The sequence below is a fragment of the Panthera leo genome, chromosome F2 (genome assembly GCF_018350215.1).
Source record: "Panthera leo isolate Ple1 chromosome F2, P.leo_Ple1_pat1.1, whole genome shotgun sequence".
NCBI classification, from domain to species: domain Eukaryota; kingdom Metazoa; phylum Chordata; class Mammalia; order Carnivora; family Felidae; genus Panthera; species Panthera leo.
Genome location: NC_056695.1, coordinates 20,392,689 through 20,410,628, shown reverse-complemented (window position 1 = coordinate 20,410,628; position 17,940 = coordinate 20,392,689). Strand labels below are relative to the sequence as shown.

The 17,940-nt window shown below is 43.8% G+C and overlaps 1 protein-coding gene across 1 annotated transcript; it reads left to right on the top strand.

Moving 5' to 3' along the window:
* The first annotated feature begins 671 nt into the window (after nucleotides 1–671).
* PRDM14 (PR/SET domain 14) lies at nucleotides 672–17,179 on the top strand. Its single transcript, XM_042924382.1, has 7 exons — nucleotides 672–1,374; nucleotides 1,945–1,998; nucleotides 2,072–2,229; nucleotides 3,388–3,658; nucleotides 8,171–8,373; nucleotides 14,281–14,382; nucleotides 16,952–17,179. The coding sequence occupies exons 1-7, from the start codon at nucleotides 672–674 to the stop codon at nucleotides 17,177–17,179; spliced, it is 1,719 nt and encodes a 572-aa protein (XP_042780316.1).
* Nucleotides 17,180–17,940: the final 761 nt, after the last annotated feature.

Genomic DNA, 17,940 nt, shown 5'->3' with positions numbered 1-17,940 from the left:
CAGCCCGGGCTCCTGGGTCCGAGGGGTCAGAGCCGAGAATCGTGGAGCGAAGGCCTCCCCGACCTGCGTCCGGGTTTGGGGAGCTCGTCTGTTTCTGCGCTAACGGGCTGGGGGCCCTTGACTATTCCCCGACTGCTGGGGACCCAGGAGCGCCTGGAGCTGCCGCCTGCCCCAAAGCGCACCACGGCCTTGCGCTCAGGCCGCGGCCCCGGGAGTGGGAGGGTCTGGGGGCTCCAACCCACCCTGTAAAAGACTTTCGTTGGACAGAGAAGGCGGAAGAGGGAACTTAAAATTTGCAGGAGCCGGGTTTGGGGCGAGATGTAGAGAGTAGGTTGTTGGAAACCATCTGTGCTTGGTCGGGGTGCGTTTGGAGAGGGAAGGCAAAAGCGACTCTTACCAGGAACTTGGAGTGGAGCAAGATCCCGGAAGATTTTCGTTTGGGGTTTTGTGTGTTTGTTTGCATTGCGGTTTTGTTCTGTTCTGTTTTGTTTTGTTTTGTTTGTGGGGTAGGGCTTGCGAGATCGAGTTGGGAGGTTTAGGCGATTCCCTTCGACCCGGGGCTAGCTCGGATGATAGAGGGTAGGCAGGGAGGAGCAGGGTCGCAGCGCCCTGCGCACCTCACTCGGCTGCGCTTGCTTTCCTGCAGACCCGCAGCGCGCTGTGCCCCCAGGATGGCTCTGCGGCGGCCAGGTGAGGCCGGACCCCAGGGCAAGATGTGCTATCCTCCTGAGAGGCTCCAGGGCGGCCCCCAACATCTGGACGCCTACTACACGCCTTTCTCGCCCTATGGCCACTATGCGAACATGCTAACCGCTGCGGAGGAAGATTTCCAACCTTTCCCGCAGCTGGAGGCCGCCGTGACTGCAACCCACGCTATGCCCCCCTTTGCCTTCCGGCCCGCGCCTCTCTTGCTGAGCACCAGCCTGGCTCTGCAGAGGGAGCCGCTCTACGACCTGCCCTGCTACAGCAAGCTGCCACCGTGGTCCCCAATTCCCCACCTCCCCAGAGAGGTGCCGCACTTCCTCAACAGCAGCCGCGAGTATGCAGGCGCCACCGGTGAAGACTTGGGCCATACTGGTGGCCGAAGTGACAGTGGCCAGTGCTGTGGACCTGAAATTTTAATGCCGCCGCCGGCTGTGAATGCTTCCCTGTTCCCTGAGGGGGTGAAGGCCTCCCAGTTATTATCTTGCTCCCCCAGCAAGCGGTCTGAGGAGGGCTCCAAACCCCTGAACCAACAAGGGAAGTCATCTCACCGCTACCACTTCACCCAGGAGGACCTGCACTTAGTTCTGTTCGGGGTCATTCCCAGCCTGGATCACTCAGCCCCTCTGCACCACGCGGTTTCCGGTTTCCTGGTCCCCACGGACGGCTCTGGTAAAGGTGGTCACGTCGGGCAGGAGTCGGGTTGGATGGGAATAGAGATGGGAGGAGGAGTGGGGAAGGAGCACTTCAAGGTGGATATGAGACGGCTCAAGTCCAGCGGGGAAGTGTGGATATTTCCCATCAGGATGGAGCCCTCACTTCTGAGGCTGTACTTGCTTTCATGCTTGATTCCTAAGGTTGGCTTTAGTGGAGGAGGGAGAAGAGAGACATGGCTCACATAGTGGATGTCAGCTGGGATCAGATTCTACCGGGATAATGCAAGGTAGCTCCACTGGGGCCTCACGCAATTCATACTGGGAGTCCCAGTTTAGCCATCTATCTATCTCCACCTTATTCAAAATCAGCATTATCTCTGCTTCCCAAGTTCTTTAAATTTGCAAAACGGGGTTAATTACATAACCTTGCAGGGGCTGTTCTGAGTCTCAAAGGAGAAATTTTATACGTAAAAGGAGCAGGAAAAATATAAAGGATAAATCAACATTAAACTAAGGATAATGGTTACCTCTAAGAAGTAGGGAGGGAAACACCTTATGAAAAATAAAATCTTAACCCCTTTTCTAGGATCTGATTCTCTTTGTCGAACTCTGGATAAAGACTCCCTTCAACTACCAGAAGGTAAGCAGGGTCTTTGGCTTGGGTTTCTGTCCTGATGTAATGCAGTCAGTTGCCTCATTGGCTTTTCCCCTAGGTCTCTGCCTCAAGCAGACGATGTTTGGTGAGGTGCGGCATTTTGGTGTATTCTGCAGTAGCCTTGTTGCCAAAGGAGTCAGATTTGGACCCTTTCAAGGTAAAGTGGTCAACGCCAGTGAAGTCAAGACCTATGGAGACAATTCTCTGATGTGGGAGGTAAATAAATATGCTTCTGGTGGGTTGACAAAGTGGGAAATGAAGCCAGTGGAGAACAGTGTCGGCTTCTGGCCCCGTGGGAGGGGGTCACTCTGCTTCTGTGTGCTGCCTGTTTTACAGTATAAAGAGAAGGGAAGAGAGACGCCTGGGTGGCTCAGTTGGCTGAGCTTCTGACTTCCGCTCAGGTCATGATCTCACGGTTTGTGGGTTCAAGCCCCTGCATCGGTGTAGAGCCTGCTTCGGATCCTCTGCCCCCTCTCTCTACCCCTCCGCAGCTCGTGTTCTCACTTTCTCTCTCTCTTTCTCTCTCTCAAAATAAATAAATAAACTTAAAAAAAAGCGAGAGAAGGAAAGGTAGATATTCACTCCACTAAGATAGCACCTCTAAGTGAATTCTTTGTGTTTCCTGATGCCTTAAATTGTTTTAATCTGTGAAGATTATCAATGGAATATACATATTGAAGAGTTAATATTTATCTTTGTTTATGGGGAAAACCAAATGGTTTAAATGTTATACAGTGCTGCTGAGAATATGCCAAAGAGAATAAAAACAAATTTTTAAATTTGATATCATCTGCCTATGAAATTAGCTATGGGTTTTTAAAAACTGATACTCTTGACTGTGTTTGGGGCATGCTGGTAGGACTCCAGTTTGTTAGAATATATCAGGTACCTCCCCTTGACCCTGAATTCCTACTTCTAGGAATATAGGGCAGGAGTGTAATCTGAAATTCAGACCCTGTGGAAGATGTTAATCACAAGGTTGCTGATAACAACAAAACATTGGAGACTGTGGAATTGCCAACAGCAGAGAAAGAATTACATGCATGACAACCAGGTTGGGAAAAAGCACAAAACTAATTGGTTGTCTTTAAGTTGGGAATTAAATGCAAACTTCTCTAGTTCCCCTTTTCTCTGCTTATGGAATTAAGATACTATAGAAATTTGGAAATTAAAGTGATAAAAGTAAGAACCTTTAAGAATGTCACAGCACCGATAGAGATAAGCTAATACATCTATTTGGGCTTAATAATGTTAATAATAAGTATATTCAGTGGACTCAAGCATGAGATTTGGACTATAAATTTTAATAAGTAATTTTATAGGTTAGGCACAAAGAAAAAGCGCATTTTAAACTTTACGTTTCATTTTTTTTAGATCTTCGAAGATGGTCATTTGAGCCACTTCATAGATGGAAAAGGAGGTGCGGGGAACTGGATGGCCTACGTCAACTGCGCCCGTTTCCCCAAGGAGCAGAACCTGGTTGCGGTGCAGTGTCAGGGGCAGATATTTTACGAGAGCTGCAAGGATATCTGCCAGAACCAAGAGCTCCTTGTGTGGTATGGAGACTGCTATGAAAAGTTTTTGGACATTCCCATGAGCCTTCAGGTCACAGAGCAGGGGAAGCCGGCGCCTGGGCCCTCTGAAGGTGAGTGCACGCCTTTGCCTTTCCCAGTGAGGCTCTTCTAGTAGAAGGACTTGGCACATGAACCACACCCTCCTGCAGCATCCCCGCTGACTTGGCGGGGCGCCCCCTTCGCAGAGGCTAATACAGGGGAGACTAAACTGAGGATGTCTCTAACAAGGGGGGCACTACCCAGCGAAAGGAAAATGCCCTTATCTTTCCACAGCTGCTGAGGCTACTAATATTCACAAGGAAACCTTTTCTTCTTCCCCATCACCTCCTCTCAGAGGAAAAAGTAAATAAAGGCCAAATACATGGATGCAACTTCTTCCCTAGGTGAGCCAGTTTCTGATTCATCTCTGCTCAGGCTAACACAGCTGATGACTCCATCAAAGCTCTTAGAGCAGTGTTTTTCAAGTAGGGGTTGCAGTATCTTAATGTGGGAAATCAATTTAGTGGTTTAGACCATCTTTAAAGAAAAAAAAAAAGAATTAGAATAGAGTAGAATAGAAAATATCGATGTGAATCTCAAGTATTGTTTGGTGAAGTTTGATTACAAGTGGAGATGTGTGGTATACTGAGTCTCAAATATAAAATATATTTCCTACTGTGGATCTTCCTCCCCTTGGAGAAGCACTGAGTTAGACTCTCACTCTCAGATTTTAATGTGGGTGTTGACTACCTGGGGATCTTGGAAAGATGCAGATTCTCATTCAGGGCTGGGACGACCTAAGATTCTGCATTTCTATCAAGCTTCCTGGGGAGGCTGATGCTGTTGGCCCCTGGACCACATGAGAAGGTTGAGGAGCCAGAGAACCACCAACCCACTGTCTGGGGATGAGCCTCTGGGATTTGCAAATTCTCTGAGTGATTTTTACATACACAAAAGCTTGGGAATCCCGATCTGGTGGGTGGGATAAGTTAAATGCAAAATGTATGTAATAGGGTGGAAGACCACCTTATTATGTTATAATAAGTGTGATAAGTAACAGTTAGAAAAAAAGAAGTACATTTGCATTCATCACACAATACAGTGATTGTATGCGTGCACATTTCCCTTGCAAACATAGACCCTTTGGTGCAGGAAATAATCCTCAACACCTTCATATCCCTTTCTCCTGGATCTTAGTGTGTATTGAAGGGAAGCAGAAGACATTAGGACTAATGCAGGGAAAGCTGCTTAGAGGTGGAAGGAAATATAGGGTGTGTTAGGCTGGGAGAGGGAAGGAAATTTGGCTTTGGGGAATAGGGAAGCCAGGGGGAAGGACACGCTCACTGGGATTAGGAAGTGAATAATGAACAGGCTCTTGTTTCAAGAGTCCAAATTATGAGGGCCTCTCGGAATCAGTTGGGTAAACCATCTATCTTCCTGCTACCCCAATGAGCGGATAGTGTGGGGGTAAAGTCGGGGGTGGTGGTGAGATGGTGGGACTCTCTAAAGTCCGTGGACCTCATACTTACCTCATACTTAGGGAAGTCTTCCAGAAAGACTTCCAAAATGTACTGATTGTTTTTGAAATAAAACTGAAGAATACATTTGAGAAAATATACACATGCTCAGTAACTCACAAGATACAATCATCTTTTTGAAAAAGTATTTAACACTATTATTGGCTATTACAATGATCATAACTTTTGATTTCTCAGTAATACGCTTCTGGAAATTTGTCTTCAGAAAATGGTCCAGAAGGGCAAGCTTTGCCCAGGAAGGTTTTTACAATGGAACCGTCCCTATTAATGAAAAATCACAAACAACCTAAATGTTCAATAGTAGAGTAATTGTTATGTATATGGTGATATATTAACATATAGAATAATATGCAGAAATCAGAAATCCCCATCTGGTGATAAGGAACAGGGAAGGATGAGGGCTTATGATAGTAAATGGGGTTAAAATAATATATTTGGGACAGTGTATGGAAGGAAATTGGTAAACAGCTTAATTTGTTGGAAAGAATTATGGATGAATTAATTTGTTTTCTGTTAATGAATAGTTTTGAATAGGATTAAAAAGGAAAGAAAAATCGAAATTCTTCTGTCCTGTCAAAGAACTTTTCCTCAAAGTCTTTTGGTGAGGAATGATGGGAACTTCCTTCCCCCTTTAACGTCTTGAGTGGGAGGGAAGAGTCTGGACCCTATGTGGGCGGGTTATTTGAGTATGCAAGCCTGTGGAGTGTGTGTTTTGGGGGATGGAGGTGTGGAATGTGAAGACAGCTCTTAATTGTTACCAAACTCTAAACTGTGGAGGGGCAGAAAGTAGCATTGTCGAGACTGGAAAACCCCTTGGCTAAAAAGAGGAGTTGACTGAGGTTGGGGAGTGGGGTTGGGGAGGATGAAGAAGGAAAGGGAACAGGATGAAGTTATCAGGTTAAGTTAAATTTCCAAAGACCTGAGCAGAAAATGCAGACAGGTGAGCCCTAATTAGTTAGCAAAGGTGGAGTCTTATTTTTGCCTAAGTGGTTGTTCTCATGCAGACTCCCTATCGAACCATTATTCTGAATTTTGGTGTGCTCTAGTGCTTTGATTTGTAAAGGTCACTGATCCAGTCTTGTAGACCCTCTCTTCCCACCGTAGGAAGCAGGAAGGCCAGGCCATTCTGACCAATGAAAATTCTAGTGCTGAGCTAAAACCATCCCAGCAAGGGACTTCTGAGAGTATTAGCACCTCAATGAAAGTGATAGACGTGCCAGGCGGTGGACCATCCTGGGGATGGCGGTTGCCTTCCTGGTTATTTACTTAATGAATGGTTTATTTCCTTAGCCACCTGTTAAACGTGCCTGGGAGGTAGTTGTCAACTAACAAAGCCCCTGATGGATAGCTTCCCTGCTGTCCTGATGCTAAAAAGATTTCCATCTACAGACTCCTGCATATACTTATTCCTGGCCCTTCTCTCTTTCTCTCTGGGGCCAGACAATGAGGTCTCAGTGATGCATTCACAGTCAAAGCCACTTGATCCTCTGGAATCCAGAGTGTCCTCAGCAGGGAGGCTTTTGTAGGTGGCCCCTGTCCCCTCCTCTCCCCCCAACACATAGACACCCCTGGACCTGGGACCTCCCTTGCTAGAGTCGGCTGAACCCTCTCTAACCTCTCTCCCTCTCCCTTCATTGATAAAAACAGATTTACCTTTCTGGATCTTGTGTATCACTCAGTGATAGTATCACTCTTTGGTAAGAACTCAATAAATGATAGGATTAAATTAATCATCATGGTAACCCTATAAATACAAGGGAAGGCAAGATATTGTCAGCCTTACTCCATACATGTTGGTTCTAGCTCTGGAATCTTTTCCAAAGGTTCAGAGAAGTAAACTGTGAGCTAAACAAATGCCTAAGTCTTCATAAAAGGGGCCAAATGGAGCAGCTCTTGTGAAGCCTAGGAAGTAAGCAATTGGTGTCCATCATGGCCTGAGGTGAACTGCTTTGAACTTAGAGCTTGGGCTGATCTGAAAGGGACACGATAGGTATGTTTTGGTATATTAACCCAGCCTTGTAACACGTGCCAGTCAGAAGTGGCTTCAAGAACTGTGGTGTCGAGGGGCACCTGAGTGGCTCAGTCGGTTAAGTGTCCGACTTCAGCTCAGGTCATGATCTCATAGTTCATGAGTTCAAGCCCCGAGTCAGGCTCTGTGCTGACAGCTCAGAGCCTGGAGCATGCTTCACATTCTGTCTTCCTCTCTCCTTGCCCCTCCCATGCTCAAGCTCTGTCTCTCTTTAAAAAATAGATAAACGCTAAAAAAATTAAAAAATAAATAAAAAGAACTTTCGGATTGAACTGCTCTTAAATAGGGCTGGAGGCAGGGCTAAATTAATAGACTGGAGAAACATAGCAAAGCATGGAAAACATGAAGACTTCAAACCCTGATCGAACTGATTGGAAAGTAATTAAACATACGTGTATACACATATGTATTTCTTTAAGGAGTAAGAGTTCATTGTTTAGGCATGACAACGACAATACGTTTACTACTTTTTAAAAGTATTATATTTTAAAGATTGCAGTTCGAGGCATTTATGAACCAAATGATAATTAGTATTGAAATAGTCACAGAGGGAAGTGATCTAAATGAAAACAAAATTGGCTATAAGTTGATCGTTGTCAAAGCTTGGTGTTGAGTGCATGGGGGATTGTTAGTGCATTAGTTTGATTTAGTATATGTTTAAAGTATTCTGTGATAAAAGGTTTTTTAAAAAATCCTGTTGGAGAGGGCCGCCTGGGTGGCTGAGTCAGTTAAGTGTCTGACTTCGGCTCAGGTCATGATCTCATGGTTCATGAGTTCGATCCCCTCATCGGGCTCTGTGCTGACAGGTCAGAGCCTGGAGCCTGCTTTGGATTCTGTGTCTCCCTCTCTCTCTGCCCCTCCCCCACTCACGTTGTGTGTGTGTGTGTGTGTGTGTGTGTGTGTGTGTCTCTCTCTCTCTCTCTCAAAAATAAATAAACATGAAAAAACATTTTTTTTTTTTAATCCTGCTGGAGGAAATAAGAATGAGGGAAGGTAGCTGACAAAGCCCCTGGCACTTATCCTCCTGTGTTTGACAGAGTCTACAGAAGGCTACAGATGTGAAAGATGTGGAAAAGTATTTACCTACAAATATTACAGAGATAAGCACCTCAAATACACCCCTTGTGTGGACAAGGGTGACAGGAAATTTCCCTGCTCTCTCTGCACACGATCCTTTGAGAAGCGGGACCGGCTCCGGATCCACGTCCTTCACGTGCATGAGAAGCACCGGCCTCACAAGGTAAGAAGTCCGGCGACGAATGATGGGTGGCCCGTTACTCACATTGCTTTCCTGCTCCTTTCTCAAACCCCTGAAGACACAGTGAGGGTCCCCTGGATGTGAGTTGCTGGGACACCGTGCCTGACGATGTAGGGTCTGTGAAGAAAGGGACGTGCCGTGGAGGGGCAGACAGGAGCTACCGCGTCACAGTGCTAGAACGGATGCATGAGGTTGAGAGGACACAAAGGAAGGGTGTCCACTTCTACCTGGAGACGTGGGTTATGAAAGGCCTCACAGAAGAGGTGGCCTTGAGCCTAGTCTAGGACAAGGGGATGTCTGATTTATGTCAGAGGCAGAGTTGGTTGAGGAGAGGGAGAGGGTCGAGATGTTCCGAGCAAGAAGGAGCCTGGCATGTGCTTTTAGATCACTGTACGTTGTTCCATCATCTGTGCAGGCATATTGACCATTGTAGATAAGGATGAGGCAGAGGCATGGCCCAAAGAATGGAAGGCATCTGTGGCATGCCAAGGATTTTGTCAGGAAGAAAAGCAACAATGGCCATAGGGAGCCATTTTCTGCTATTCCGGATATCTGGTTGCTCTGCCGGACTTGGTGAAAAAAAGTGCATGCACCATTGAGCCTGTTTAGAAGAAAGGATGGGACTTAGGTGCAGACAGACATGGGTGTGGCTCCCAGCCCTGTCGAACTGGCTGATGAGGCTACCACCTGAGCGACCCCAGAGTCCCAGTTCTGTTCACTTGAAAAGTGAGAGTAATCTTCATAAAACTGCCCTTATCTTCCCCCACTGGTGGATCTTACCTGTTCACGGCTAAGCTTGCAGGGAAATCCCAGTCACTATATTACTTACTCCTAGAAAGTTTGAGGATTTTTACAATAATCATGTGTTATCTTGCTCGACAAAAGACATTTAACACAATGAGTTTTCAACAACCCCTTGGTGGTCCAGATCTACAAAGATGTCCACACCAACCCAGTCCCCTCCAAATACCACTTCCCACAGAAAAGCACATACTTACCAGGATTCTAAGAACATTTGAAGTATAAGACAGTGAAATTACTGGGGTGCCTGGGTGGCTTAGTTGGTTAAGCGGCTGACTCTTGAGTTCAGCTCAGGTCATGATCTCAAGGTTCATTAGTTCAAGCCCCATGTCAGGCTCTGTGCTGGCAGCACAGAGCCTGCTTGGGATTCTCTCTCTCTCTCTCTCTCTCTCTCTCTCTCTCTCTGCCCCTCCTCCCCTTCTCGTGCTTGTTCATGCTCTCTCTCAAAATAAACATTTTAAAAAGTGATAAATTTATTTCTAATTTTTACTGTTTAACGTGGGAAAAGAATGTATGTTTGGTAAATATATTTTGGACAAAACAAAAGCCTCCTGATATGCCATGACCCAAGTTAAGACATTTAAGGTGTAATGTTTTTCTCTATGTGTATGTGTACATTTATGTATTTTTAACATACTTGGGGATATTCTGAGGCTAGTTTTCTGACTTAACACAACATCATGAGTCATTTATAAACATAGTAATGGCGGCATCAGTATATATTAGATGGATGTGCTATCATTGATTTAACCAGTCTTCTGCTTTGTGATTTTTTTCCCCCCAGTGCTGCTGTGGTGAACAATATTATATACAAGTCATTATCTCTGTTATCCATGTCTGATGATTTCTTTGGGATAGATTCCTAGAAGTAGAAAAACTGGGTCAAAGGGTGTATACAATTTGAAGACTCTTGAATCGAGGCACTAAACTGTCTTCCAGAGAATGTGTCAATTTGTAGTCCCGCCCCGGTTGGGGGCTTGTGTATGTAGTAGGCAGCACCAGGTCTCCTGCAATGCTACTGTCCTTCTTTACATTGTCATTATGATAGATGGAAACGGTATCTTGCTTTACTTTGCATTTTAATTAATGTGGTCTAAATGTTTAAACTATATTTTATTGGCACATTGTATTTGTCTTGTGATTTATCAATTTATGTCCTTGGAAAAGATTTCTATTGCTACATGTTTTAGTAATAATGTTTTACAAGCTATATTGTATCAGTTCTGGGTTGGAGTTTTTTCACATCTTTATGTTCCTGAAATTGGAGTGTGTTCAACAAGTGACGATATGCCACCATTCCAATTGGTGGCATTTTCTTTGTTAGCACAAAAAGTAATGGTGGATCTTACAGCTGATGAGATACACCATTTGGGCTGTTTGTCAGATTTGCTGCAGCCACAAGACCAGAGAGGGTGTTGGTTAACAAAGGAGAAGCTATCGGATTTGTTTTTGTTTTTCACTAAAAAGAATCGAAGAAAAGGTTATCAGAGCTCGATCAAGATATTTCTGCTAGAAAGTTGGCTAGGTCATTTGCTTAAACTCTGAGGACGGTGTTGGTCTTGAGTCGGGGTTTGAGTGGAGAAGCTATACTTGGATGCTGCCATCTTTTTTTTTTTTAATGTTTATTTATTTTTGAGAGAGGTGTGTGTGTGTGTGCGCGCGCGCGTGCGTGTGCACGAGGAGAGGGGCAGAGAGAGGGAGATAGGATCTGATCTGAAGTCTCTGTGCTGAGAGCAGAGAGCTGATGTGGGGCTTGAATTCATGAATGTGAGATCATGATCTGAGCCAAAGTCAGTTGCTTAACCAACTGAGCCACCCAGGTACCACAGGTGCTGCCATCTTTGAGACTGAGGGACCGTAGACCAGGCTGTCAGTAGATGACAGAGACGAGAAAGAAGGCATGGAAGCTGGTCAGAGTGAAGTGAGGAGTTGGGTTTTATGGTAGAGTGGAGAAAGAATCATTTTTTAAACTGGCAATAGAAGAGGATGAGTCCTGTGTCCTCAGTGTTCCTACAATTCTTCTTTAGTGATCTTCTCTTTGCAAACTCTCCCTGAGTGGTCTTGTCTCTTTTATTATGACTATAAGTAGCATTTCACCTTGGATGTCCATCCCTGGCCAAGAGCTCTGACCTGAGCTCACGAAGCATGTATCTAGCTGCATTCTAAGTATGTCAACCTGAATTTCTCATGGCACTCCTTTTCTAATTTTTACTGGTAAGCATTTTTTAATGCTTTTTTTTAGTTTTCTTTATTTTATATACTTAAGTTTGAGTACTGAACTTCTAAGGTGATAAAATACATTTAATTTTTTCAAAAACTTGAACAAAACATTTAATTTAAGTTGAAAAGAAGGGGAAAAAATATCTCTGGTGAAACATACCTACAGAACTTAAGATAAATAATTTTTTTTTTAAAAACCAACCAGTTTCTGAAAAACAATGACAATTAGAAGATGCTGAGTGTACAACCAAAAATGAAAAACCCTGTATTGTCACCCCTATATCCAGCATTTAAAACCTAAATGTACCTCCTTTTCACATAATTTGTCGAGCAAAATTAATGAAGAACACAAATAAATGACAGAGGAAATCCCTGTAGTTCATAACAATGAGTCCCAAAAGTTTATACGTGAATTTGGGATCTCAGCCCTCTCCAACCTCCTAAAATTCCTGACCAATGGAGTGAAGGCTTTATTTTTCCAGAAAGCATCGTTGCTTATAGTCTATCAATTGCTCAAAATTATGCCAGACTTTTTACTTTCTTTGTATTTTGTTTTTGACTTCCCCCTAAGCTTTTTGTTTTTGCTGGGATTTCTAATTACAAGAGGTAAATATAGTTTCTTAATTGTGTAAAATGATATTTACATCCTTGTTGAAAGCATTCTTCATGGAGCTTATTCAGATTTGAACCAGGTGCTTTCCAGGCCTGTGAACTGTCATTTTTGGATAGTTTTCATCACCTTTCTGAATTAGTTCCACTGATTTTTACATCTCACTCTTCTTTCTTGATTTCCAATTTTCAAAAACCTTCAAGGCATCTTTCCATTTACTCTTATCATTTGATATCTATCTGGTTCTTGATTATTTATAAATAACTGGGTTTTTTCTTTATGGAATTTGTTATTTATCTTTGGAGTTCTGAAAAATTTTTTTTAATTTTTTTTTTTTTAACGTTTATTCATCTTTAAGAGAGAGAGACAGAGTGTGAGTGGAGGAGGGGCAGAGACAGAGGGAGACAGAATGTGAAGCAGGCTCCAGGCTCTGAGCTGTCAGCACAGAGCCCGACATGGGGCTTGAACCCACAGACCGTGAGATCATGACCTGAGCATGACCTAAGTCAGACGCTTAACCAACTGAGCCACTCACGTGCCCCTGGAGTTCTAAAATTTTAACAGAACGTGCCAAGTTGGATGTCTTTTTCTTTTTGTCCTGCTTTGTAATCAGTGAAGTACAAAGTAGTCTTTCCATTTGAAGGCATAAGTCCTAAACTGAAAGGAATTTTCTTGTTCATTCTTTGATTATTATGTCTTCTAGATCTTTATTTTCTCCTGGAACTTCTTTTGGCCAAATACTAGCTACCTCCTTGTGCTTAACATTTTTGTTCTTTTTTCTGAAGTTTTGTTGTTGTTGTTGTTGTTGTTGTTGTTGTTTGCTTGTTTTTAATTTATAGAGAGAGAGCACACTGAGCAGGGGAAAGGGGCTAAGAGAGAGAAAATCTTAAGCTGATCATGGAGCCTGACGTGGGGCTCAATCCCACGACCCTAGGCTCATGACCTGAGCCAAAATCAAGAGTCAGACACTCATCTGACTGAGCCACCCAGGCTTAACTTTTAATTTTTTTTGCTCCCCATTCTCAGAGTCCCCTAATCTTATTTTCCAAATCATGTATTTAGTCTTTATATTTGATCTGTTCTTTTTTGTAGTATTAACTCAAACACTTGACTTTTTGTGCTAGCAATCGTAGTAATGATAACAAATGCTCATTATTAAAACCTCAAACAGCACAGAAAAGTTAGAGAAGACTTTTAAAATCTACCCCAGGGTCGCCTGGGTGGCTCAATCAGTTAAGCGGCCGACTTCGGCTCAGGTCATGATCTTGCGGTCCGTGAGTTCGAGCCCCGCATCGGGCTCTGGGCTGACAGCTCAGAGCCTGGAGCCTGTTTCAGATTCTGTGTCTCCCTCTCTCTGACCCTCCCCCGTTCATGCTCTGTCTCTCTCTGTCTCAAAAATAAAAAATAAAACGTTAAAAAAAAAAAAAAAGGTTGTAAATTTGAAAAACATTTCTTTAAAAAAATAAATAAATAAATAAAATAAATAAAATCTACCCCATAAGGTAGATATGTGCACATAAGCACACCTGAGGACCAGGGCGTGGAGGCAGAATATGTTCCTTTACCTGGTTCGGGATCCTAGAGAAGATTCAGCAGTTGTCATGAGGGTCAAGAGCACAGAGAAACGACATGAACCTTTGACAGCAGGTGAACACATGCTGCATCACATGCTTTCACTGGACTCCCAAACTGGTACTTTTTTGTAGGTACAATGTGTCTCAGACCACCTGCCACCTGTGTTGCCATCTGGGGCTCCATAATCATCACCACACCCACTAGCTTTTTAGCTCCTTGTCTCTAGCAAAGTGTCGAGCACATAGTAGGTACTCCATAAATACTTGTTGAATTAACTGGGTGGTGCCCATCAAGAAAAGCAGGAGACAAAGGGTCCAAGTTTAACTGACTTGCTCTGGTCACACAGCTACTTGTTGACAGAGCAGGACTAATTCAGTCTTCTCTTCCTGTTCACTTCCCACTTTGTACATCTGAAGCAGCTGACAGCCAGAGACTTTAGAGGAATTATGGAAAGCCACAGCATTGAGCAGGCTCTGGACCAGAACTCATGCTTCCAGATTCTTCCGATGTAGCCCTGGGTCGTCTTTCTACTACTTTAATTAGATCCCTCAGCCTGAGTCTACTTGATCCTCTGCCTACAGACATACGCAAGATAAATAGAATATTTTACCTCTTACTCCCAGATAAACATAATGGTAAAATGAAGACGTGATTTTTAACTGCATGTTTCTTTTACACCTTAGTGTTCTACGTGTGGGAAATGTTTCTCTCAGTCTTCCAGCCTAAACAAACACACGAGAGTCCACTCTGGAGACAGACCATACCAGTGTGTATACTGCACAAAGGTAAATGGAATCTCCTTCCAAGGGATCTGCCTTGAGCCCCGTTTGGATGTTCATGGCTAAGAACTTGAAGCATAAAGCCTGGCTTATAAGGAGTTCTTGGTTAGTCCATCATCAGCCCAAACCCCATTTCCACCCCTAAATATGTTCCAGTTTGCTTAAGATGATCAGACACGATCTCTTACTGCCAAGTTGGCATTTGGGTCACGTGTAATGAAACACACCCCGCAGGGTTGTCTGGATTCAGTCGGTAGAACATACGACTCTTGATGTTTGAGTCGGAGTTCGAGCCCCATGTTAGATGTAGAGATTACTTAAATAAATAAACTTAAAAAATCCTTTTTTTTAAAGAAATACACCCCTGATTTACAGACAGCCCTGATGATTGCAGACACAATTACATAATATTAAAGAGCACAAACTCCTCTATCTTTCTAGAGCAACATTGCTGAAATGGAATCTAATGTACATTATACAGAATATTGAATGATTAAAATGAAGACACAAATATGTAAATATGTAGTTAGGAGTTGCTGGAATAGAAACAATGGTTTGACCATGCTTTAGAAATTATACCAAAACATCTCATGTCCTGTTTTGATGATAAACATCTGTGCTGCCCAATGCTTAGTGAGCCATTAACCATATGTGGCTATTTAATTTAATAAAAATGAAATAAAATGGAAAGTTCAGTAATTTGGTTGCACTATGCACATTTCAAGTGCTCAATAGCCCCATGTGGCTGCTGACCACCAAATTGGATAGCACGGACACAACATTTCCATCATTGCAGCAAGTCCTATTGCATAGGAATAGATTGATCCTGTCATCAGTTTTATATAATAAAGCCATAAAAGGAATATAGGCTGTCTTAGGGGGACGTCTAAACCTCCCACAGAAGGATAAAACATTGAGCGCACCAGACTTGGGGAAACCTACTGGCCAAGAAATTGTGGGTCAATAGAATGGTCATAATCAACATGGCGAAATGAGGCTGAGCCAGAAGTAGACCATGTGGAGCCAGCACAAACTGAAGGAAGGTGACCATGGATTTGTGTGAAAAAAGCAGCCTCTCCTGAGGAATAAATTCTGTCCAGGATTTCCAGAGCAGGGTCAGAATAACTCCACAACACATTCTGTTTCTGGAGTTCTTACTCTGATCCCTACCTTGTAACTTCTAACTAACCTGGTACTGAGAGATGTTCTGAAAGGGAACTAAATATTTGGCCTCCCAGTTGACACATTAGACTTCAGTTACTTAAGCTGATGAAGACTGACCATGTGTGGGTGTTCAGGCAGGGACAGCTTATGAACCTGACTAGGCAGTGACCCAACTCCACATGTGCCCAGACACCCCGTTGTCTAGTGCTTCTCTCTCAGCCCCCCAAATCTGAGGTCACCGGTTTAACCAGTGTTTTATATCACAGTCAATGGACCCCAAAATGAAGTCATTACGTCTCTAATATACCACTTGAAGGTGACAAGTGGTACTGAAATGAATGAGGGAAAGAACAGAAGTGGCCAAGAAAAGATACGTAAACACAGCAAAGTACTTGGGGATCTAAAATGTGACAACCATTCTGAAAAAATTTGGCAGTTTCACTAAAAACTAAACTTGGTAACTGCCATACAACCCAGCAGTTGTCGTCCTGGTCACTTACCTTAGACATGAAGGTTTATATCTTTACACAAAAACCTGTGCACAAATGCTTGTAGCAGCTTTATTCATGAGAACCCACACCGGAAACAACCCAGATGTCCTTCAACGGGTAAGTGATTGAACAGACTGGGCACATCCACACCAGGGAGAGCTACCCGGCAATAGAAACGGCATGAGCTGTTGTCCACACACCAGCCTCAAAAATGAACAGTTAGCGGTTGTTAGGGCTGAAAAGAAAAAAGTGGGAGTGAGAGGGATCAGTATGGCCCTAAAAGGGCAACGTGAGGGGTCGTCATGATAAAATTGTTCTGTATCTTCACTACCAACATCAGAATCCTGGTTGTGATACTGTACCGTAGTTCTCCAAGAGGTACCACTGAGGGAAACTCTGTAAAGGGTACACAGAATCTCTAATATTCTTAAGACTGCCTGTGAGTAAGCAATCACCTGAAAACGTTTTAAGTTTACAAAAAGAAGACACTGGGGTGCCTGGCTGGCTCGGTCCGTGGAGCGTGCGACTCTTGGTCATGGGGTTATAAATTCAAGCCTTGTGTTGGGTGGAGAGATATCCTAAAAATAAAATCTTTAAAAAAAGAAGAAACCAATAGGATACTGTTTTATGCAAGACCGTGGCCAATACGAACTACTCCTCTAATGCACGTTCTCTTGGTGTGGTCCTGGGTCCACCTGCATTGGAATTGCTTGTTTATACGCAGGGTCCTGAGCCTCATGTCTGTCATGTCCTTTTGTTATTGAGACCGCTACTGTTGACGAAGAGTGCTCCATAGCCTTAAAACCCAGATTCATCTATTGGAGAACTAAGGGTCAGTGACGTTGGCATTAACCCCTTTGTCTAGTTGGCTGTGCAGGTGATGGAAGTTTACTTTTTCTTCTGCTGTCTGTTCTCTGCAGAGGTTCACTGCCTCCAGCATCCTCCGCACGCATATCAGGCAGCACTCAGGGGAGAAGCCCTTCAAATGCAAGTACTGTGGTAAATCTTTTGCATCCCACGCCGCCCATGACAGCCACGTCCGTCGCTCGCACAAGGAAGATGAGGGCTGCTCCTGCAGCATCTGTGGAAAAACCTTCCAGGATCAAGAAGCGTTCTACTCCCACACGAAGCTTCACGAAGGCTACTAGCCCTCAGTATGGGGACAATGTAAAAACTAAATGCTAGGATTCTGTCTTTGTTTTCCTCGCTTATGGGTGTGTCCTACGAACAGATGATAGTTTTACTAAGATGAGAAACAGAAAAATGGGACCGGCCAAAAAGCTGATTTCACCAGCTTTCACAGAAATGTTCTTCACAATTTTTAACAAGAATGGAATTTTGGTGAATTTACCTAAAAGTAGTGAACGCTGACTTCATAGAGAGCTTCAGGGTCTGGAAACTCAACACAAACCCTGAGGGAGGGACTGGGAGTAGAGTTTGATTTTTGTGATGAAAAAGACCTTTTCTCTATTTGTTTTAGACCCCCAGTTGTCATGCCTGTGGCCATCACCTGGTCTATTCTTCATAGAATAAATTCTTTAAAAGTTCATTCAACTCCGAGCTTCCTTAGTATTGTAACTGTTTGGACATAGATTAGTCTGCCATCTTTTTTTTTTTTTTTTTAATTTTTTTTTTTTTTTTTAACGTTTATTTATTTTTGAGACAGGGAGAGACAGAGCATGAACAGGGGAGGGTCAGAGAGAGGGAGACACAGAATCTGAAACAGGCTCCAGGCTCTGAGCTGTCAGCACAGAGCCTGACGCGGGGCTCGAACTCACAGACCGCGAGATCATGACCTGAGCCGAAGTCGGACGCTTAACCGACTGAGCCACCCAGGTGCCCCATGCCATCTTTCTTATATTTATTTTAAACCCTTAGTTCCCACCCTCCCCCCATCACATGGCAAATG

What these genes read in the sequence shown, in the direction of transcription:
- PRDM14 (XM_042924382.1), top strand. Translation starts at nt 672, where the DNA reads ATGGCTCTGCGGCGGCCAGGTGAGGCCGGACCCCAGGGCAAGATGTGC. An exon ending in ACAATTCTCTGATGTGGGAG is followed by an intron (nt 2,230 to 3,387) that starts GTAAATAAATAT and finishes CATTTTTTTTAG; the next exon opens with ATCTTCGAAGATGGTCATTT. An exon ending in GGCGCCTGGGCCCTCTGAAG is followed by an intron (nt 3,659 to 8,170) that starts GTGAGTGCACGC and finishes TGTGTTTGACAG; the next exon opens with AGTCTACAGAAGGCTACAGA.